At 39.8% G+C, this 24,544-nt stretch overlaps 1 protein-coding gene across 2 annotated transcripts in view; it reads left to right on the top strand.

Moving 5' to 3' along the window:
- The first annotated feature begins 3,396 nt into the window (after window positions 1-3,396).
- The window catches only part of dab2ipa (DAB2 interacting protein a), a 121,850-nt gene continuing 100,702 nt past the window's right edge, over window positions 3,397-24,544 (top strand). Inside the window, exon 1 of one of the 2 annotated variants that reach the window (XM_017468725.3) lies at window positions 3,397-3,623. In XM_017468725.3, the coding sequence (XP_017324214.1) occupies window positions 3,584-3,623 (40 nt within the window). In that variant the 5' untranslated portion in view covers window positions 3,397-3,583. Of the gene's footprint in view, window positions 3,624-10,793; window positions 11,103-24,544 lie in introns of those variants that run through there. The other variant, XM_017468727.3, reaches the window with a different exon arrangement.

Genomic DNA, 24,544 nt, shown 5'->3' with positions numbered 1-24,544 from the left:
GTAGCAGTAGCGGTAGTAGTAGTAGCAGTAGCGGTAGTAGCAGCAGCAGTAGTAGTAGTAGTAGCAGCAGTAGTGGTAGTAGCAGCAGCGGTAGTAGCAGCAGCAGTAGTGGCAGTAGTAGCAGCAGTAGAGGTAGTAGCAGTAGAGGTAGTAGCAGCAGCAGTAGTGGTAGTAGCAGCAGCAGTAGGAGTAGCAGCAGCAGTAGAGGTAGTAGCAGCAGCAGTAGAGGTAGTAGCAGCAGCAGTAGTGGTAGTAGCAGCAGCAGTAGAGGTAGTAGCAGCAGCAGTAGTAGTAGTAGCAGCAGCAGTAGTGGTAGTAGTAGCAGCAGTAGTGGTAGTAGCAGCAGCGGTAGTAGCAGCAGCAGTAGTGGCAGTAGTAGCAGCAGTAGAGGTAGTAGCAGTAGAGGTAGTAGCAGCAGCAGTAGAGGTAGTAGCAGTAGAGGTAGTAGCAGCAGCAGTAGTGGTAGTAGCAGCAGCAGTAGGAGTAGCAGCAGCAGTAGAGGTAGTAGCAGCAGCAGTAGAGGTAGTAGCAGCAGCAGTAGTGGTAGTAGCAGCAGCAGTAGAGGTAGTAGCAGCAGCGGTAGAGGTAGTAGCAGCAGCAGTAGAGGTAGTAGCAGCAGCAGTAGAGGTAGTAGCAGCAGCAGTAGTAGCAGCAGCAGTAGAGGTAGTAGCAGCAGCAGTAGTGGTAGTAGCAGCAGCAGTAGAGGTAGTAGCAGCAGCGGTAGTAGCAGCAGCAGTAGTGGCAGTAGTAGCAGCAGTAGAGGTAGTAGCAGTAGAGGTAGTAGCAGCAGCGGTAGAGGTAGTAGCAGCAGCAGTAGAGGTAGTAGCAGCAGCAGTAGAGGTAGTAGCAGCAGCAGTAGTGGTAGTAGCAGCAGCAGTAGAGGTAGTAGCAGCAGCGGTAGAGGTAGTAGCAGCAGCAGTAGAGGTAGTAGTAGCAGCAGTAGTGGCAGTAGTAGCAGCAGCAGTAGGAGTAGCAGTAGTAGTAGCAGCAGTAGTAGTATTTGCAATTAATAATAATATGGCCAGCTACAGGTTCAAAACCTTTCAGGTGGTTAACCTGGGACTTCATTTTGGACTGGTACAGTGCTTCCAGGTACTAGTAAGGACTGTAGTGGTATTATAATAATTTTGATTTATTTCATGAGCTTTGATTTATTTTTATATTATTCTTGATTTTATTTGAAGCACCAACAAGGTTTTTTTCATTCATCTCTTGTATCCTTCGAATGGAAATACTGAAAGGTCACATGAACATCACATGGTTTTTAGAGACTGTGTTATATTTCACACATTTTCATTTGCCAAAGCTTTACTTTTTCCACTTGTAATGTTTTCGTGTGATTATAATACAACAGCTACCAACCAGGGAGGATGAAGGCTAACATGTGCTTACCCTGAGACACATGAAGCCAGCCAATCACATTGTTTCAAACTGCTACTCATGCTGCATCACAGGGCAGTGTAACATGCTCGGAGGAAAGCGCTTTCTGCCCTCTTCCGCATACATGAGCTCTCGGATTCACACGATTGGCTAGTGTCACTGTGATTGACAAGGGACAGACAGCATTGCATATCTCACAAAGACAGCCCTGCGAATTGTGCTCCCTTGGCATCGTCGGGGTTCGACCTTGCAATCTCCCGGTGATGAGTTGTGTTACTCAGTAGCCTGGGAATGACAAGTTTCACTCACACAATCATACGTGAAATGTATGTACATTTTTCCATAACATTTACAACCATCTTGTAAAATATATGTTTTGAGTAAGACAGGGGACACAAATGATATAGTTGCCTGATGTACACCGAGACACATACAGTAATGAGTGAGCCTGTAATCGAGTATTGTGTACAGAGGCTCCAGACAGAGTGAATGCTCTGGTGCTTTCTCTCTGTCCAGTTTAACCTCCAGCAGGCCACAGAGCACTAATCTGCAGTGGGTGGAATAATCACCATGCTGTCACAGGGTGCCTTTGTTTAAAAATCGGCCCTGTCTGCAGAGTTTCTCCGACTCTACAGAAACGCTTCGTTTTTTAAAACGAGTCCTCTGTGAACAATTTATGAGCCGTGCGCCGTTATCTTCTGGCACCGCGTTGGAATAGACTTCAAATTGAATATCAAAATATCAGTCCGCGAAGGAGTCCAATTAGTTTATTGAGCCGAGGAGAGATTGTGAGCGAACGGGATTGATGATCCAAACTCTAGTGTAAATAGATTAACGTAAAACGTAAGGTTACCCAGCCTTACTGTGGTTGTTTCAACTGATAGATTTGATTCAATAAATTTGATTCAAATTTGTTCCAACTGATAAATTTGATTCATTTTGTCTCTGAATAGTAGTTGGACTGTAATAGGTACATTCACTGCTTATAGCAGTTTCACAGATATTTTGATTGGAAGTATTGATGGCAATGAAATAATCTATAAAAACAAACAAAAGGACGTCAAGAAGCAAACCTCATCCACCAAACATTGAGTACAGTAGAGTAAAGGCATGATTGTTTACATTTTTATTATTTCTCTTTTAAGTAACTGACGCTCTAATTATCAAGTTCATTCCTTTTGCAGCGATATGCCGTTTTTAGAGTCCTTTGCAACCTGCAATAAATTAAAACAGGCAAACCGCATTTACCTACCCTCCAAGCCCCTACCCCCGCTAAATACCCCCCTAAATAAACAAATAACTAACCTAGCCTGATTCAATGAATGGGTACATAGCAACTCATAGTTTTTCTTAGATATCTTTGTTATAGGTCTCACAACAGTTTTAAGAATCATAAATGGCAGCTTTAATGCAAATTTTATGATGCGCACACACTACCTCACTTAAAAAAAATAAAAATTTTAAAAAAAGGAAAAATTTTGTAATGCTAAAATGCCCAACAATCTCTCCACCTGCTTTCAGATGTAGGTCTTTGGTTAAGGATTGGGTTTTGCTTGTAATTTTGGTTAGTTCTGGCTGAGTATTAATGCTTGAGGTTTGGTTTAAGAGGTTGAGGTGAAGCACACAAAATGGGGAAACTGATCTGCCCCCCCCCCCCCCCCCCCCCTTTTTTTTTTTTTAACGATCTCTTCGAGCCAGTCTCTAATGCTCTCAGACTTTGGAGCTCTTAGAGGTTTTATTTTATGAAAGCCATTTGCTGGCTCTCGGCAATTATTTGATGTGAACGCAGGTCGGGCAAAGATTCTGAGCGGATGTTGAGGCAACAGTCTGTTAGAGAGACATCGAAAAAGTAAGAGAGGATGACAGTGAGCGAACGGGATGGAGGGAGGGAGGGAGGGAAAGTAAGGTGGGGGGGGGGTTAAACAGGAGGCAGGGACAGAGAAGGAGGGAGGCAGACAGAGATAGTGAAAAAGCCAAGCGCTGTGTCTTTAAGAGTGCTGGAGCGAGGTTTAGAAAAGAGAGGCCCCTGAGAAGCAGTGAAGGCCGGCCTCGTCCCAATCCATTCCACTCTAACTGTCAGACGCAGCAGCTCAGCCAGCAGAGCACAGAGGCAGCACGCGACCTGTGTGGATAAACAGGCTTCTCGGATCACTGAACTGCTCCAGCACTATGTCTGAATTTGATTTCACACTGCTTTGAAGTTATGGAGCTGGACGACGCGGCTGTGCTGGACACCCACCATGGTAAGGAGAAATGTGGAATCACTTTTAACAAGGCCAGTGAACTGTTCAGAAGCAGGCGATGATGTGTGGTGGAGCGTGTGCGTGTGTGTTGGTGGTGGGGGAGAGAGGGGGGGGTTGTCTTTCAGGTCTGTAAAAGAGATCACTGGCGCAGCTAAGGCTTGTTCTTCTCAAGTGAGTTTCTTTTGTCTTGAACATAGTAACACTAGTTGGCTGCACGGAATGTGTGTAATTACATCCTGGTCCATGTTGAGCCTTACGGATATGTCAGAAAGATTCAGGACATGATGGAAAAGTTGGAAAAACCACAGAGAACATTTTCCTCATTCTCATTACTGTAAGTGCGGGTTATGTTCTAACCGTGCACTTCATGTTCCCGAAAAAAAAAAAAAAAAACCTTTCCTCACAACTTTCCAGATCTTTGTGTTTTTGTGAGGAGAGACATAAGCATGGGTAGGCATATTGGGGGGGGGGGGGGGGCATTTTCATGATACTTTATACATTAATGATTAAAAATTGTCTTTGCAGCAGATCATTTATATATTACGCTAATATTCTGTACATGCTAATTCATTTTTAAGAGAGTTTATGATGAAAGCTTCAGGATGAATGTTTCAACGTTGGCACTTTTTTTTTTTTCTTAATTGTGATTCATATTAGAAATAATATTAATACACATAATATTGTGATTCATATTCATATTAGCACGTTAATGCTAATGGATAACGTAAAAAAAAATAATAAAGGAAATACATAGACAGCGAGGAAAAATGGAACGGTAAATAGAATGTTAAATATAATAACAGCGGAGTTTTTCAGTCTTTTAGAGCAAATCCATAAATGAAGACAAATATGTTTGCTGTTTGATTGAAACAAAAGAAATGGAGTTAGTTAGCGTGTGTCTGTGAACTCGCTGCAGTGACTGAGCTGCATTATTGGAAGATTCGGTGCATGCTGCTCTCTAGGAGGCACTATTTCACCGTTTAGTAGTCATTTCATTCTTTTACACTCTGAGCTTTGCCTTTTATGGAGTTTTTTTTTAGGCATCCCTAAATGTTAATCAGCTGTGCCATGAGCACACTTGATCATTTCTGGATGTTTTACAGATGAAAAATGAATTTTTTTGTAAATATAGCAGGATTTTTTGTTTGTTTGTTTTGGTATAAAATAGACTTTACAAGATCGTTTAAATAAGGCCCAAATCATTGAATATATTGATATTGTATCATTATATTGGCCATGAATTCTTTTTCTTTCTTAAATCTGTATGATGCAGCATTCAGAGATGAAAGACACTTTTCACTGTGTTTGGTCACGCAGCAGAAGCCTGACGTCGTTTTAAAAGAAAGGACGGAGTGAATCATTGAGTTCTTTTGTGTGGCACAGTGACGCAGGAAAGGTCAGGCTGGTGACGGTCATGAGGACAGACCAACACTGACCAACTCTAAAACCATCCACACTTACAGAAGCTGCTCAGCTGATATTCCAACAATTCCCCTTTATATGTTCTGTCAGACTGTTCAAAGCTGTTCAGCGCGTTCTCTCGGCTTTTCTCTTTCTGATTAGACGAATATTCTTGTAAAATAGTGGCTTTAGCCTCTCCATCAGTAGTTTTCAGCTATTGTGTTTCTTTCCATACATTCTTTAGAAAGTATGGCTGTGTACGAGTTTCCCCTGAACATGGATTTTTAAATGAACTGTATTTATTTATTGATGTATTTAGATTTATTTCCTGACTCAGAGTATATGTATATTGGTGTTAAATTTGGTAACACAGCACTCAACACTCAGACGCTTTCAGTATTTCCTTATAAAACTAATCCAGGAAGCTTGGTCCTACCTGGACACTTTGCCACAGAACCTGTAAGCTAAACTCGCTGGCTTAGGGCAGGTTACGGAATAGGATTAACAAAATCGTCGTGTTATGTAAGGGGGAGGAAACGCAACAGGCTATGCGGTTATATGAAAATAATCAATGGCAGGGAGGTGGAATCCTGAAGTGGAATACGTTCCAATAACAGCATGTGCATGAAGTGTTTTATTCCTCTTATACCATAGCAATTTCAATCAAAATCTGTTTATCTTCAGGTTTAATGTTGTAGAATGTCAACAAGTTAGTTCCTGTTATTGCTCATCGCCAGACTCGCCTTTTTTTCTTTCACTTGAAGAGTAGCTGCATTAGAAGAGCAGATTTTGGCTTTGGTTGAGGAGAAAGAAGTGTTGGGGTAGTAACATCTAACCCGAGGTCTAGTTGCAGGGGGTGGCAGGGAGATGTCCCTGCCTCTGCTCTGCCACCAGGAGGCGTTCCAGGGTTAAAGGAGCAGCGGTGGTACCTGGCTGACGACCCTGCAGCTGATCTATGCCATACGGAACCTGTAGAACTGTGCATGCATTAACTGTGCCAGTGGGGCTTGTGACGACCTTGCTTACTGGGAAGGTCTGTATGGCTCTGGTTGCATGAAGCATGTTGCTGGAGGAGGTTGTGACAGGCAGTAATGCCATAGCATGTCAACATCTACCTGTGTAATTAACAGAAGCCATATAGAAAGTGGTAAACATAGAACAAAATGCACAAGCCCTCTGTTCTTAAGACTTTCCTGTGTTGGAAAGTTTCAAGTTACAGATTTAACTCTGACTGGTACAAAGTGCTGACACTGGAGACTCCTTCCAAATAAAGGGGGAAAAAAGTTTCGTTTTTTGTTTTTTTTTTAAATCCATTAAGCGTCCAATATACATGTCCCTGTGAGGGAGCTGTTACTATAGAAACAACAACATATGTACATAAACATGCTATTATCAGAATTATTGTTATAAAAAAATTAGTAAACACATCCTGACCAATCAGAATTAAGTATTGAACAGCGCTCGGGTGTAAGGTGTATATTATCACTTAGAATATGACTATTAAACTTCCTAACTCTTAACTAACCAGCTAGCTGTGGGGAAATAGTCTCAAAATCACATGATTATTTATATTCATAGCTCATAGAGAATTTTAGTAATGAAGATTAAGGTGTAGACATGCTCCTAGGGCATTTTTATATTACATTAAATTCTCTAGAGTCTTTGTAATGGTTTTAAATTATGGGACTCGGTGTATTTTAAACAGAACCAGAGGACCTGCGTGCCTTTTTAACGCAATCCTAAAATGTTTCGTTTGATTAAATAACTAACTACATGTACTCCAGATATGTCTTGACCATTCATTCTCCTCTGGCTTAGCCTCGCACTGAACGAATCCAAAAAACAAAACAAAAACAAATGCAGCCCTGCATGAGAAGTATCTTGGTTTTGTCTGTCTGATAGCGAGTGAGAAGGTGAACATTTGGCAATGAGGTGTTGTTGAAAGCAGTTTGTTTTTGCTGAATCTTCATGCGAGAGATTATAATCCCAGACAGAAGCGTCTATAATCCTGATGACATGGAGATGAGCGTAATGGTGGTGTAATATCAGCACACACTTTGCTTATCTCCTTTGTTCTGCTCCTCTTGTAGCACCCGCAGTGGTGCTTGGTTTGATCAGGGTAGAAAATTCCAGCTACTCTTCCATATGGAAATCCAGCAGAGCGGTTATACACTGTATTGCATTGCGTGTACAAATTGGTGAAAGGCTTTTGTGTAAATCATTTGTGTAATACCTCCGAATGAAAGGGCGTCACGAGGCACTTTGTAAAATGGTCCTGCTAAATTGCTCGGCCGGCGTTTGAGCCATCAAACATTTTCTGCTTGAAGAGTTTATCATTTATCAGCAGCAGTGGATGGATGGGGATGTTGTATCCATGGTGAAGTGAAAGCCGAAAGGCAAGGTTGGATTTGTTTTGTTTTTTTTGTTTTGTTTTTTTTGGAGAGCGTGAGTCGTTCAGTCTGGGCACTTAAATGTAATTACGTTTATTGTCACAGTTTTATAACGATAAATTGGTCAGGAAAGAAGTGTGTAGCAAGAGGGTATGGTTTCAGTTGAACGGTATTTTAAGGAAACTTTGTGCAAAGTTAGATTTTGGAGGAACAGGTCTGTCCGTACGTTTTAAGGCCTGATCTTAAGCAGCAAAGTGTTAAGTCTTCGCTTTACACAGTAACATGTTATTTACACCCACTGACTCTGGCTCGCTGGGTGGGGGAGGGGGGATGGTGGTGGTGGTGGGGGATGGGGGGGAGGGGGGAGATCATATGCTTGCAAATGCGTCGGTTAGATAGAAGTTATTTAGTTGTTTATTTGTAGGCGGAGTTATCGTCTCCCTACAGTGAAACTCCTAGTTAAAAGTACCAGACTAAAAACTACATTCTAATGTCTAAAAATTGTCAAAGCTCCAGTTTTACTTTCATTACTTTCTGGTAATGGTTTATTATAGTCAAGCTTTGCTACAGTAACTTTTATTATAGATTTGAACATAGAGGTCTTGTACATAGGAATTATTTATGTATGTATGTATGTATTTATTTATTTACTAAAACATACTATGTAGAAAGAAGAAAGTATGGAGTTTTTTGAGCAGATAAATAGTATTAGGCAAAGAAAGAAAAAAAATGAAATATGAAGGGGGGCGTGGTTAAGCAAGATCGAGCGAGGAGAGAAATGAATAGAGGAAGAGGATGGTTTCGATAACATTTGGACTTCCTTCCTTGGTATTATTTTTACATGGGGGACTCGCATAGTACATTCAGTCTGTCAAGTAAACCGATACACAACCTTCTATTGAGAGATTTGGACACGTTCCGAAAGACACATCATGTTCTTTCAGTCTACTAAAAAAACCTTTTAAATCAATGATGGATAAACTGAGCAATGTTGCTCAGATAGATTTATTTTGGATGAGAGCACAGCTGATGAAGAACAAGAAAAGTGCTTGTGAAGCTATAAGATGTGGATCTGGTCGATGTAAAGAATAAAATACGACTGTTGATTACCTTTTAATAACAGCATGTCACAAAGTGTTATATTCCTCTTATGCCACAGCAATTTTCCAGTGATGACAACTGTTTTGTTTTTTCATACTTTTTATCCATTTATAGTTACATTTCATGTTCGTTTCTTTTATCATTTAGGTTGCAACAGCTACGAACAGTCCTTCCTTCACAAACCTCCCTTGTTTTCTCGTTCTCTTTAAGTTAATAAGACAAAACAAACAAACAAACAAACAAAACACAGATTGTCATGTTAGCAAGCAACCGGAAAGACTCCCATGCTGGAAAACTTAAAGATACAGCCTTACCTCAGACCGTTACAAAGCGCTCACACTGGAGACTCCTTCCAAAAATGCTTACAGAAAATGCACCATATCAATAGTTACACATTTTTGTTTTAAATCCATTTATGTTGCCATGCAAGTCTCTGTAAATGAGCTGTTACTATAAAAACGATTATATATTAGAACTAGAAAATTAGAAGAACTAATCAATACGTTCTGACCAATCAGATTTGAGAATTCAGATGTAGTAGTGATTGGCATTCCATGGGATTAAAATTTATATATGCAGAAAATGCTTGGTGTCAAATACGTATTAAGAAAGCTTCCACATCCTGACCTGATTGTGTGTGTGTGTGTGTGTGTGTGTGTGTGTGTGTGTGTGTGTGTGTGTGTGTGTGTGTGTGTGTGTTAAAGCATTATTTCACTCTTCATCCCTCATGTCATTACTGTGCACTTTCTTGTGCACTTTTGTCTCTTACTCTCTTTTAAAAAGTCATTATGTAATAATATTGATTCGTAGAAAACGACAGCCTGTTCTTCATCCAGCGGATAAACGGTCTTCACTCAAAGGATTAAGTTATGATCACATGGCCACATTTCCTGTGTGCATTAGCGCCATAGTACTTCTCCATCTTTAAAGCCACTGTCATATCTTCCTTCATGTTCCATCTTTGTATTCTGTCTAGATCGCGAATCGAACGTAATTTGTATGAAAAATTGTGGTGCAAAAGTTTGCGCACACTTACTTTGAAATGGAAAATGAGTTCCTGTAAGTTGTTACACTTCATTATCGCAGTGCAGAAACGTGGCTTACGTGGATTAATAGAGGACGGAGTAAAGCCATGTTTTTGAATGTGGAACAAAGTGTGCTGCAAATCTTTCAGTTGTTCCTCTTCAACTCATCGGAGTGAGAGGCAGGATGCAAAAGAAAAGAAAGAAAGGGTAGCCAACAAAACTGAGATAATCCATAACAAAATCTGAAAAAAATGACACGAGTTTAATAAATAAATAAATAAATAAATAAATAAATAAGACCTACACAAGATCTAAGGTTCTGACTTGACTTAACTTGAATGTATTATAGATGATAGACGTGGCAATGAAACACAGAACAGTAGGGTATAAATAGACAGATTAATTAAGGGCTAAACACAGAACAGGTGCACACTCTTGAGGAACAATCCAGTGACGGGACAGGGATGGAGACTGGACCAAAACCAAAATAAAGACACATGGCAAAACAAACAAAAGCACATAGTTGACAAAGACAAGTGCAAACGATGTTTACTGAGCTTATAACTGGACTGCGAGGTGGAATTCATCACATATTCATTTCATAATGGTGTCCCTAAACGCATTCATATCTTTTCATCCCTTTCTCCAGCTCTGTAAAACAGCAATTTCTATTTTTTCGTCTTGTGAGAGCTGTTCTTTCCGATCCCGTTCGCTCTTGACTTGACGGCTCACGACAACCTGCTTGACAGTTTGAGCGATGTATCTGTATCTGAAACCTTTATGACGCAATCAAATGAATTAACTACAGCAGGTCTAAAAACTTGTACAAACAAATAAAAAGGGAGGGGGGGCACAAACTTTTGCACTCGACTTTATATTACAGGTTATCTTGAAGTCATTTTTACCAGAGAGGAACCAGGTGACACAAGAAGCACTAATAAATGCTAATATTTTTCAATCGGAGACAAAAATACTGACTACTTCAAATGTTAATAATTGAGATAAGGATACAGCATGTATATGTATTTAATAAAGTTTATATTGATGTAATGTCTCAAAATATAGGACAATAGGACAAGGCGTCTTGAACAGAACATCAGGGTTATAGGTCAGTGAAGGCGTCGTCCCTCTCAGCCTCGTGACATTTAAGACTGAGATTCCTTCTCCCGCTGCTGTTTTTGCTCCAGCTGTGTGCCATAGTGCTGCCACTTTGCTGACCTCATACGCTGCACACGAGGATCTTTGTGTGAATCGCAGCAGCTGTCCAAATCCCAGAGCTCCGTCCTCTCTCTGTTCTGGAGGACTCGTGTTCAGGATGTTTAGGCTAGTGCGCAGTACAGCTGGTCGCGTTTCACGGCCGGCTGAGTGTGATCACTTCATCAACGTCTTCACGACCTCGAAATACAAAAGAGTGGTGCGGGGGGAAAAAGCGCTGACTATCGTTCCGGTCTCTCCAAGCTCTTAGCACGTGGGTAACCTTTAGAGAAGAAGCACATCATGGATTTTATTCAGAAATACTCAAATCTGTCGTGTGTTTATGATGTGATCTCAACAGCATTTGGGTAAGGAATTAAATACTTGGGGGCGGGATAAAATGATCAGATGTTGTGTGACGTGACCTGACATGAGTTACTATATGTTACTATAACATATCCAAAAGTATCATTTATATAAATGATAACCCATTCGAAAACACACGCATTAATATAACCCTGTGATTTTTTTTACTATTATTTTTTTCCTTACAGCTGGAACTACTGTCATCACTGCTATTAAAGAAAATTCATTTAACACCTGACCAATCAGATTGGAGAATTCATCAGTGCTGTAGTATAACCTTTTTAATGGTTGAGCTGGATTATACGTCTGTGATCTGTTGATCTGTCTGGCTTCTCCATCCCAACTGCGAGTCACTGAAGCCTCCTAATCTGTTGCTAGGATGTTTGGTGCTCAGGGCTTTTAGCACCGTGGAAACTTTGTTTGGGCTTTTGTGCGTTTATGCGCCGTGTTAAACTGATGCATGGTTTTAATTCTCACTGATGTGAAGCAGATGTCGCCTATTTATGCTTCCAGAAGACATGCTAGAAGTTACTTGTGGTGTCTGGTTTAGAAGTATAGATGAAATGAGCTATTATGAGACAAAGTTTGTCATATCGCCATGTATTTTACTATGAGATGACTGATGAATTTGCTTGAAACTTGTTAGAAATTTACTACAATGTTGGTACACATGATGTAGTGGTTCAGGTCCATTAAAAAAGTACTGATGTAGCTATTAACCCATATTAACCAGTCTGTTAAAATGGTACTTTTGTACACTTGTTTTACATACTCAAGTCATTACCCAAAACCCATTGGAGGCTTGTGTGGAGAGTGTCATCACTGCTGGTTTGACGTATTCCTTCCAGTCACAATTATTATTATTATTTTTTTAATCTGAATCTTTCTTGTTAATGTTTGTGTAATGAATTCATTATTGAAATAATTTGACACTACTCAATAGGAGCTGTTGAATTTATTTTATGGTCTACACAATGTACTGTATATCATGATATATAATTTTACTCAGGTTTTGCTAACAAAGCAATAAGAAAGTCCACTATAGGTTCTTCAGCATTGAAAAAAAAACACAAAGTATTTCATTAAAAAAAAAAAAAAAAAAAAAAGGAACGAAATAATTGGTACAAAAATAGGTTTTATTGTCCAGGGAGTTACTTTTCACACGCAATAACAAAGCAGTTATAAAGCACCTTACAATACTTGAAAGGTGTACCACGATTTTATTACATTACAGTATCAAGATCTTGTCATATTACCAAGCTCTAGCTCACTTGTATACAAAACATAATTCTTAGGAATTATTCCATTTTAGGAGCTGTAGTGACACTTTTAATACTTCGAACAGGAAATAACATGACATGCTGAACCGATCCTGTTATTCGATGCCTAGACCTGGGAACAAATCACTTTCACACATGACTTATTTCTGTACCAAAATTCACTTGGAGAGAATCCCAGACCAAGTGGAGCAGAGATCAGTTTCCTGGACTAAACGCAGATCCAAAACAGCTTCTACATTTGACTAAACATGCCAAACTCTAAGCACAAACTGCCTCAGCACAAGTGTGAAAACAGCCATAAATAGTGCAGCTGTAAAAGCCCATAGCGTAAAGCCTGTTTAATAGCAACGTTTGGTGGAGTGGCTGCATTCTCAGGAAAATAAATAGTTTTTCAAGGCATCATTAGATAGAGGAGCGTTCTTAAACCTCCTAAAGTCGTCCTGCTTGGATCTTCTCGTGTGTGTATGTGTATATATATATATATATATATATATATATATATATATATATATATATATATATATATATATATATATATATATATATATATATATATATGTATATGTGTGTGTGTGTGTGTGTGTGTGTATAAAAACAGTTTGTGGTTTCTACATGGAATCCTTAGCAGTTCATCCAGAAGAACATACTGATGTACAGTAGTAACTCCTTAGTGACTCCTTAGTAACTGACACGGTGACTCCTTATTAACTGACATAGTGACTCCTTAGTAACTGACATACAGCAGTGACTTCTTAGTAACGGACACGGCGATGCCATAGTAACGGACACGGCAATGTCGTAGTAACGGACACTGCGACGCGTAGTAACTGACATAGCGACGCCTTAGTAACTGACACAGTGACTCCTTAGTAACTGACACAGTAACTCCTTAGTAACTGACACAGTGACTCCTTAATAACTGACATAGTGACTCCTTAGTAACGGACACGGCAATGCCGTAGTAACGGACACTGCGACTCCTTAGTAACTGACACAGTGACTCCTTAGTAGCTGACATAGTGACTCCTTAATAACTGGCACAGTAACTCCCTAATAACTGACATAGTGACTCCTTAGTAACGGACACGGCGACGCCGTAGTAACGGACATAGCGACGCCTTAGTAACTCCTTTTCTATTAAGGTAAAGTAAGTGATAACAGGAACTTGTTTTGTGGTCACTGCATAAGATTAACTGCAGCTAACAATAGTTCAAACACATGACCTTACATTCATTATCGAGATTCCTACAATGCGTGTCTACTAAAAGAAAGCTTCACCACACGAATCCAATGTTTTTTCCTTTGTTAACCATGTATTTTTCTTTACAAAATGTTTTAATTATTAGTCTTCGATTATGTGAAGCATTTGCAAACCAAGACCCTGTGTATGAGCCTTTACTAGAAGCAATAACGTATTAAAATATGGGGGTGAGCCTCCACTTTAGGGTGGATTATTTTTCTATAACAGTACAGCATGTCATGCTTTATTACTTACTTAACAACTGCCTTCTCTTAAAATATGGTTAGAGCCAACATATCCAGCTGAAGGAACGTGGTTTACTGTATAGAGTTTAAAAACACAGCATGATTGGAATGGCCAACAGCACGAGTTAACGGAGCCAAACCGTTACAAAACAAGTGGAGTATGGATAGAGCAAGTATTATTGAAAGGCTTTTAGATTGTAAGCTAATATAATGAAACAATTTGTGAACGTAATGCTCAGAGAGAAGGATCTTTTTGGAGTCGCAGGTCCGATGCTGACTGATAGCTGTTTAAACTGTACTCTGTGGTGTTTAAGCAGTGTGGCTGTAGTGGGGTGTGTGTGTGGTTATGGAGGTTCTTCCACATTGTTGGCTGATTAAAGAGTGGGAGAGCAGGCTGGGCCTCCTCTCACCACACTCCACAGAGCCAGCGCTATGATTGGCTAGCATTCCTGAGGAATTCAGGCTGCCAAAGTGGCTCGTCCCCAAAACAAAAGAGAGAGGGAGAGAGAGAGCTGTAACCAGGTCTCCTAGTTAGTCATGAAAGAGGGAAAAATTTGCCACTGTCCCCCTCTCTCCCCCCCCCCCCCCCCAGTCTTTTTATGTGTCGAGAGGGAGGGCCGGTCTGCTGCTCTGAGCAGAGGGCACACTGGGGTTTTTTGTGGTGTACTCTGACTGTGAGGCAGGACACAGTCGACAGTATGTTGAGGTAGCAGCCTGGTTGTGTTCGTTGGCATTTCTGAGCCTGCCAGTGTTTCTAAGCCTCACATTATGCTTCCTCCAAGGAGATCTACCTGTACAGCCTGCTTGTAATTCCTCCCTCCTGCTGCTCAGGCTGGGTTTTAAACCTCTTTCCGCCATCCTGTAGGGCATCCGAGGTGAGAATCTCCTGCTAAAAGTTCAGGTGAGCTGCGACGTCGTTCGTATCAGGCAGAGGGGGAGTGGGGGGAGGTTTGCTTCTATATTTATACTGTTTTTGGAAGAGCGAAGAAGGTGGTCATGCATGCAAACAGTGCAGTGGCGTACATGTTTGCATCCATCTTCCAATGAAAAGTTTCCGTCTGTGTGCGGATGACCGTGGTTGCGCAGCGCCAACGTGCGGTGAAGCCGTTTTTAAAGGGATGCATTCCAGTCTTCGAAACAAGCCGCAGAAATGCGCTGGAGTCGTTGTAAATTTGTGGTCAAACTTGGGAGAGAGTCTCTAAGCGTCAGAGCTGTGCCTCTTAGCTGTATCAGCAATTAGCACTTTTTTTGATTTAGATGTTTTGCACTGGCTGGTGATTAAATTGGCCCTGTTTGGCAGCTGTTTTTCTTTTTATTTCCCCCTTTGGCTTTTGTTCTTTCTCACGCTCTTTCTCTCTCTCTCTCTCTCGCTCTCTCTCTCTTTCATCCGTCATTTCTGGTTGCAGGTATTCCCAGGCGCGGCAGGCTAAATGTACGTTGGCCGCTGTTTTTCCTTTTTCTTTTGTTCAGCCAAGGAAAATTAATTGTGTGTAAATCCTCGAAAAGGCTGAAATCTGCGAACAGTGTTGGACTTGGACGAATGGTGCATCACATCACACTGCTCAGAGTCTTTAAATAAATGAGGTGTAAGAATTTTCCTAGAAATCTGTCTGAGAAATGAGAGAGGGTTGTTTTTTGTCTAAATTAATGGTTCAATAAAGAACTTGTAAATGTCATGTTCTCTCTCATTTCTTCACTATGTTTTTCTTTTGAGTGCAAATTGTTTTTCAATCTCGGCCTTTAAACGTGCAGCGACGAGGAGGCTAACGTAGTGCTTTTATCGATCCTTTCTCTAGGCAACATCACATGACGGATGAATAAAGGACAGAAAATAGATGCGGCACTCGGCGAACGCTCCTTCTGAAAAGTTAAATACAGACTTGTTCTGGCACTGAGTTTTGGGTTCTGGCTACAGCTGCATGGCACACACCAGCTAGTGGGTTCTTAGTCCTCAGGCAGTTTTTAGGCGTCATCACCATGCTAGTCTGAAATGGTCTGTATCTGTGTAGCTCTCGTGGCTGGTTGTGATATTAGATGAGGACAAAACTACCAACACACGGTGTGTCACAGTGTATAGTGTGTACCTGAAATGATGGTCTGGCCTGGAAAGAAATCAGCCTCACTTCTTCATAGCATTCTGAGTGTTTTTCTTATCGCCATTGGTGGTGCTGTTGCACTTGGTTTTCCAAACTGAAACTTCTTTTTATCTTTGAAAAACTTGCTGTGTAGTGAGATCTAATCATAGGAGGCATTTTAGTAAGAGGACATGCCTTCCATCTTGAATCACAGAGGGATGTTGTTTTGTGGCTTGGCAAGACTTCGCGAATGGTCCAGTGCGGCCGGGTTAATGCAGCTCCTGGCATGCCTCAGGAAGTTGCTGGAGGGAGCAGGTGTTGTTTGGCACATTTCACCCGTGACACTTTGACAGCAGTTCAGTGGCCCATTGTACGGGCAATAAATAAATATCGCACAGAAAGGAATGAAGAACGTTGCTCTTTCTAACTGCGAAAGCAAGGCAGCTGAGCTTTTTTTTTTTTTTTTTTTTCCTGTGTGTGTGCTCCTGCCCTGCCAGAATGCCACGCCGCATGTAACTTCATCTTTGTGCTAAGTCACTTCATACATTTTAGGGCGTTTTCACACATGGATCGAATACCGAAGTCTGTACCCTCGATCGATTCTAGGCCCATTTAGAAGACAGTGTCATCGTCAGGTTTATTGTCTAACAGACACGTTTCTTCTGTGCACACAATTTAAACAAAATTCTTTATAGATATTTTGAATCTGATTGCTGAGTTTGCTTATTGTGAAATGTAACTGAGATGCAAAGCTGTAACATACGAAATTGTATTATATCGCAGGTACTTTTGGGCCAAATACTACTTTGGCTACACTATTTCTAGGTATTTATCTCAACACCACCTAATAGCAATATTTGAAAGTAGACTCATTAATGCTATCAGAAGCTAATCAAAGAGACGTTTTCAAACAAATACATCCTCCCCATTGTCTTTTCCGTACACCCTTACACTGACTGAATGCTTGTGTAGTTGTTTCTTCGTCCTGTTTACAGAGACTGGGAGTGTGATCAAGACCTCAGTTTTTCTCTGAGCAGATATTTTCTCACCTTCAAATCACTGACAGCAACTTTAACTTTGTCAGAAAACGTATCGACATAGCTCTGGTGAAGCTTCCGGTAAAAAGGCGTTTAACGTTTTCGAAAGAACACTTTCAATAGCAGCGCTTTAATGTAGTGCTGTTCCATGAGTTTCCTGCTGTGGGGCAAGTCTTCTGAATGAATTGTTCTGATGTTCAAAAGCATTCAATGTAAATATGAAAGCATGGCATGTCATTTATTAATAAATGCAACGTTGTAATCGTTTGGCAAATTCCCGTGGTAGAAGAGGAATAAAACCACTGTTGGACATTCCCTTAATGGAAAATAATAATAGTAATAGTAACTCTGGTGTGCCAGGCCAGATTGTAACACCTCATTACGGATTATTTTCCATAGCATCTGTCACAGGGCATTACAGAGAGAGCAAAGATTCTTGAATTTGAACTTAGATCTGTCAGGCTTGGCTAAGTTCCTGTCACTTCAAATGTCATTTTTCCCATAGTGATGAACTCTGTGTGCTCTTTTTTTGTCCTGTTCTAGTCCTGTCTCCACCCATGTCCTGCTGTTGATTTGTTACCTGGTTGTGTTCACCTGTTCTGTGTTTAGTTCCGATTAGCTTGTCTGTTTTGCATTTCTGTTGTTAAGTCCAAGCCTCGTTGTCTCTGTTGTCCGAGGTCCTGTATAGTGTTTCCTAGTAGTGACTCCCGAATGTGTTACCACTGACTATTACTCTGACTGCGTGTGTTTTGATTTCCTTTATGATTCTTGGTTTTCCGTAAATATAGCACATTCTGAGATTACTGCACCTTCACATGCCTCACACTACACATTACACAAAACCATTGTGGTTCATACCTGATTTATTGCTTGAGATTCATTTTACTGTCAACTTTATTTATTTATTTAAAATCATGACATTATTCAATCCAATTCAATTTTATTCGTATAGCACTTTTTACGATAGACATTGTCTCAAAGCAGCTTTACAGAAACATGAACACGGTATGCAGATATTAAAGGTGCGAATTTATCCCAACTGAGCAAGCCACTGAGTGGCGACGGTGACAAGGAAAAACTCCCTAAGATGTTTTAAGAGGAAGAAACCTTGAGAGGAACCCGACTCAGAAGGGAACCCGTCCTCATCTGTGTAACAACAGTTAGTGTGAAAAAGTTCATTATGGATTTAAATGAAGTCTGTTTGGCCTTAGAAGCAGCCGTAGTCCCAGCAATCTGGAATTGGAGTAGATTAGAGCTCCATCCAGAGGTAGGACATCCGAAACGGATCAGGCAGGTCCGGAGAGCACAGAGGATCAGGATCTCTAGTATCCCCATGAAATCGTGTGTGGCTCGACAGCAGGAGAGAGGGAGAGAAAAGATAGAAGATTAATAACATGGACAAGGTTTCCATGAGAAATACATCGAGTGTACAGCGTAAAGAGGTAGGACTGAAAATGCTGTTCGTGTTAAGTTGCGAGTAACAGCGGTAACACACTCTCATTTAAGCCCTCTGTGCATAATGTTCTGGCACAGGCAATGAACTACAGAAAAATTCATGACTGCTGATTAGACATAATGACCTAATCGTGCGATGTGCTTCTTATTTATAGAAAGGTGAAGATAAGACTATACAAAGGCTTGGGAGTTACAATTTAACTTAGTTACACTATATATATATATATATATATATATATATATATATATATATATATATATAAAATGAAAGAATGTGGTTCAACAAAAAATGATGCTTTCATAGTTGTAAGTACTGAGACTGGATTGAAATCGTAATAAAGAAAATGAACAAGCAATATATACATGAAATCAAGTGTTTGTTAGTCCAGAGTGTGTGATTCCTGTTGAATTTATATTGGCCTGAACAGTGAATATGGTTCTGGTATGTATTACAGTAATTGCAGTACGGCGTCTTACTGAAGAAAACGCTCAGCAGGAGTGATTGCAGGAAATTGATATGACATGGAACTGAAGTTTTGATTTCTGCTGGTATGGCAGCCGCCTGGTGGTTATGGATACGCGTTATCGATCAAATCTTGGTGACTGCTTGGCGCATGGTTGTTGGAACAGTGCTGGTGTTATAAATCGAATTGGACTTTATTCACATTACAAGCTGTTGTGCTGTTATGAAAGTGGTCTATAGTTTACTGGGATTTTTTTTTTTACTGTGATACATTAATAATCCATAAGTTTATTAACCGTAGTTACTAGGATTGTAACGATGCACAACACTCGATTTTGATACTGTGGGGTCTCAATATGATACATTTTCAATACAGCGGAAAATACGCAATGCATGTATATGTGCCTTAGGTTTCCATTTTCATTTGATTAAAACATACAACATTCTAAAAGTACAATAATGACAACAGTGGCAACGTTTACATGCACATCGAATTCCATGTAAGGTCTGTATTCGGGTCGCAGCCGATTTCCGAATACTTTGTTTATATGCGTACAGGCATCGGAATATTCCTGTATACATGGTTGTTGTAAGTATGCAGATCTACAGTACACATGTGCTTTTCCTTTCCTGCTGTTATTTCCAAGGAGATTCATGATGCTGCCATTGCTACCCACAATTCCTTGCAGACCGAGCATGCGCTTATATCTGCTTTCAGTGGATTTTCTGAATACGGTGTTTAAATGCAACAGACAGGCATATTCCAGCAGTGGGAATCAGAATTTGGGGAATTAGAATATTGTGTTAATCTGAATCGGGCAATCGGATTGCGGCGAAATTCCAATTAATATTGGGATATTGATGTACATGTGAACATAGTAATTGTTTCTTGATACTTAATGCAGCATATGACAAAACTAAAGCTGTTCCTTAGAATGTAATAAAATAAATACGGCTAAGCTTTCACTGGAGCAACTCTCAAGGGGTTCGTGTCTGAAGAATGGAGCCACTGTACTCGTGGATTCGGCACACTGTAACGTTTCACTCCATCGCTGGCTGAAGTACCGAAGTAATCCCAAACGCCAGACCCACCAAATAGGTCGAATTTTTCAGTTTCGTTGCTGAAGCCATATTTTCGGGGGCAGGGGAGCTAGTACACTAGTCTGCCGGTGTACTGCATCATGAAAAATAGTGTGAAAAGATATTTTAAAAATAAATATTAATTTAATATCGTTATTAAATATATAAATAAAATAAATATTTTAAATATCTTTTAAAAATAGATATTTATTTCTAAAAATCTTTAGCACTAATGCAGTTACTGACGCTCCTGTGCTGTGTAGCAAGATGAATTTTAATGTAATAATCAATTTTTAATTGCGGGGAAAAAAATACAAAGGAACAAGATGGTGGTATTTTCGTTATGACCTTTTTTCAGACTAAACATCTTCACATGAGCTGTAGCCCAGATTGTTTGTGTGTCATTGTGCAACTCAGACTATCATGCTTATTTTCTTTCATGTTTCTTTGATGCTAGTGCACTTTTCCCCCCCATGCCGGTCCTGTTTTTGTTCATGATCCATTTTCTTAAGAGGAGAAGCGTGTGTGTGTGTGTCAGTCTGATGTAGTAATAAGAGGTAAAGGGCTGCTGCTGACACATCCACCGCTGAGTTGTATTTTGCAAAGTGATTTCAGCTGCCTGTTTGTGTTGGTGTGATGAAATAATAACAGGGTTTGGCTCCAGCGCTGCTCGTCTGGGTGGAGGTGGGCAGCCTCAGGAATGGCAGCGTGGCCTGAAAACTGCTGGGATTGATTTTGCAAGAGGGCCATTAGTATGAGGTTCTTCCTCAGCTGCAGGTAGCCTCTGGTTTATACCGGGCAGGTTATATGTACCGTGCTGATAGAAGAACACTCTGGGGGATTAAGGGTTTGGACTGCGTCTGCTCTTTTCTTCAAGTCACGGTGTTTTAAAACTTGTGTCCTGCTCACCGCTTTGCAACAGAGGTGGTAGAAATATCCAAATGCTTTACTAAAAGTAAAAGTGCATTGACTCAATGAAATACTTCTGGTGGTAAAAGTTGATGTACAGCTTTGAATTGTTCAGAAAGATTCACTGAAGAAAATCACCTTTGCTTCAAATCACACACTGGTTCTAGTTACTGATAATAGAATTCATACTTTATTCACCAAAGGAACCAGAATTGTTGGGAAACAGCACATTTTTTCATCTCTCAACTGTTAGCTAGCATGATAATAACTCAAACTTGCTGAATGCTAATATGTAGCTTTTACACTACAATCTCCTCTGATCAATACAAAGTATATATACATACATACACATATATATAGTGTGTGTGTGTGGGTATATATATATATATATATATATATATATATATATATATATATATATATATATATATATATATACATATACATATATATATATATACATATACATATGTATATGATGGCTAGACGACTGGGTCAGAGCTTCTCCAAAACGGCAGGTCGTGTTTGTGTGTGTGTGTGCGCGTGCTGTAAATACCAAGCTGTCAGTCAGAAATATTTAACAGCTTCCTTTTCCTTTACTCTAATAGTTTCACTTTCATTCCAACAGGCCAGATTTTATATCCTTGCCAAATGTTCAGGTAAGTCCTGTGAGATAAATGGAGGCAAAAGAAACAAAAAAATGTATGTAGCTAGAATGCAAGAATGTTACATTAGTGAAGATAGGTAGCTAGGTTAACATGGGTTCTGTGGCTAAACAGGTTTCTGGATAGCAGGTCATCCTCTAATAATTTACATATCAGACAGGATCAGTTACAAATCTCAGTTTATGCACAGTAGCATTGTTATGCTGGAACAGGTTTGGTCCCTTTAGTTCCAGTGAAGGGAAATCATAATGCTACAGCATACAAAGACTTCCTAGACACATGTCTGCTTCAAACACAGTTTGGGTAAGACCCACATATGGTTGTGATGGTCAGGTGTCCACACACTACATATCTAATTTCTGATTGTTGTACTTTTCTGCACAAAAACAAAGCAAACAGCAGAACTGAATGTGAACACACTACTGGCAGTCACCCAAGTAGCAAACTGATGTTATGCCCAATATCTATTTTGGGTGGCTATCTTGGCAACATTCCACCAATCTTGGAAAAGGTGCACTTTAAAAAAACAACAACAACAACAAAAAACTGTCAAACATTGGGCCAGCACTGGCAACATGGATTTAAAAGTGGTCGAAAGTCTGATTGTCCTGGTGACTCAACGTTGGCCCAACATGCAAAATTGGCGTCTAATGTTGGCCCAACAGAATGGTTGGCATTGACCCAACCCCAGTTTGCTACCTGGGCAATAAGTGTTCAAAATTCCTGTCACATAGATTTCAGACAAAGACTTTTTAAAATATGTTTGTAAAAATTCAGATTTGGTTAGCATTTCATACAAACCATGTAAGGTTACAAAACTGGCTTAAAATGACTTAACATAATCCACTCGGATATGTAAATTATAACATCCTACCCAGAACCTTTTAGTTGCAGAATCTGTGCTTAGCTATCAGCTAATCTTAGTGACTCAGATACAGGATATTACTCATATATACTTAACAAATGTGAGCTAGTTTACTACCCATTCGCTAACAGAATAGCTATATTGGATGCAGGTGTTTGGATATTTCATGTTTATTCATACATTCTTGCATTTTATAAGGGTAGATGTTTTGGTAGGTCACTGATCATGTGTGTAGCACTAAAAATAATTTGTATCATATTTCAGTGCTGAGGAAAGGAAACTTTTTGTACCTGATTTCAGAAATTATATCGTAAACATCACAGATACTGTATATATTCTTACAAAATTGTGACTGGTTATCATGTACAAGCATGAGTGAAAGATATAATGCCTGGCTATAATTACTTAACCATTGCATCAGGCTATGCTAAGCGTGCTAAGCTATTCATAGTAAACAGCGATGTAGCAAAGAGAGAGACTTATCTTGCACTCGCAATCTGTGGGTGTGTTACAGGAGTATACATTAGGAAGTGAAACCATACAGTTGGCAAAATAGATCCAAGGTGATTCTGTTCATATTGTTTAGGGTGGACCTCATCTAGATATTTTCAGCATCTTTTGTAGACAGACTGGAATTTTCTGATTTTATTGCACAGTAAATTAAGTGTTCTTCATGGGACATCCTTTATACAGTAGGTTCTGAAAAATGTACTTTTTAGTTCCCAGACCATTCACTCATCCCTGGAACATGAACACATCCACCCCTATAAAATATCTGCAGTATTCACAAGTTACTGTATATCGTGAACAGGAAGTTGTGTTGTTCAAATCTCTCACATATTATGGAACAAAGAAAAGTCAGCTTTCTGAATTCTTTTCTTTATTTTCAAGGATATTTTGATATTAGTTAGCATGTTTGCTTTGCACTTCCGGGGTTGGGGGTACTATTCCTGCAGAGCTTGCATGTTCTCCTCGTGCTTCCATGCTCCTGTACTCCGGTTTCCTCTCCAGTCCAAAGTCATGCGTTGTAGTCTGATTGGCATTTCTAAATTGTCCGTAGTGTGTGAATGGGTGTGTGAATTTGTGTGATTGCGTCGTGTAATGGGTTGGCACCACGTCCAGGGTGTCCCCCGCCTTGTGCCCCGAGGCCCTGTGTAGGATAAGCTGTATAGAAAATGGATGGATGATTTTGATATCGTCTGATGGGATCACTTTAAAAGTACATCCTAAATAATATTCATTATTAATCTATTATTATTAACTATTAATTTAAAAATATGTTTTAAGTAAGTCTTTACTGTTCTCATTCCATTAGCTTGGATGTTAGTTAACCACATTTTGTGGATATGCTAATTCTATAGTAAACCCCCCCCCCCCCCCAAACAGGATTGAGGGGGGGGGGGGGGGGGGGTGCAGCGAAGAAAGAAATCTTGTCTTAGAGGCAATTCTTGAATGGTTAAATGCGTGGCGTCTTAGATTCAAGGTAGAAAATGTGAAAACAAGTCTGTCCTTTTTACGACAAAAGAAAGTAGATGCTTATTTGAATCAACGAGGCATTAAACTTTTAAAGCATGCTAGATTTGACTGATCTTTTATCATCAAAGAATTAAAAACCGACCAAAGAATCAAATCAATATCAGCTCATAAGTTTGCTTCTTGTTTTCTAAACATTTTCTAACTTACTGTGTATCTCCAGGTTTTTCTTTTCTTCCTTTAAAAAATTAGAGGCACATTTCTCCTTTTTCGCCCAGAAAGCATGATGATGCAAACTTTAAATGAACTGTAAATTGCATTTTTCCTTTATTGCATCAGTGAGTGTTATATCATGTGCAGTTCCTCCGTCAGCCAGAAGGGATCACTGCTTGTAAACCTTTAACTCCTTTAGCACTCCCAAGCCGTAACTAGGTAGCAGAGTTAAAGTGGCATAATTTTCTGTGGTGAATTTCCCTCAAATTAGTCTACTGTTTGCTATAATAACTTGTAAATATTAAAAGGCAGATTTATTGAAGGTATGGCTTGTTTTGTTTTTCTATTACAATGCTGCTAGTCGAATTAAGAAAGCACTAAAATGGATGATTCAAAAGCTCTGTAGAGAGTGAAGATATGCATTTCATATTGTCCTGTTCCTGA

Source organism: Ictalurus punctatus, chromosome 5, assembly GCF_001660625.3.
Source record: "Ictalurus punctatus breed USDA103 chromosome 5, Coco_2.0, whole genome shotgun sequence".
In the NCBI taxonomy this organism is placed as follows: Eukaryota; Metazoa; Chordata; class Actinopteri; order Siluriformes; family Ictaluridae; genus Ictalurus; species Ictalurus punctatus.
This window is presented reverse-complemented; position numbering and strand designations above follow the sequence as displayed.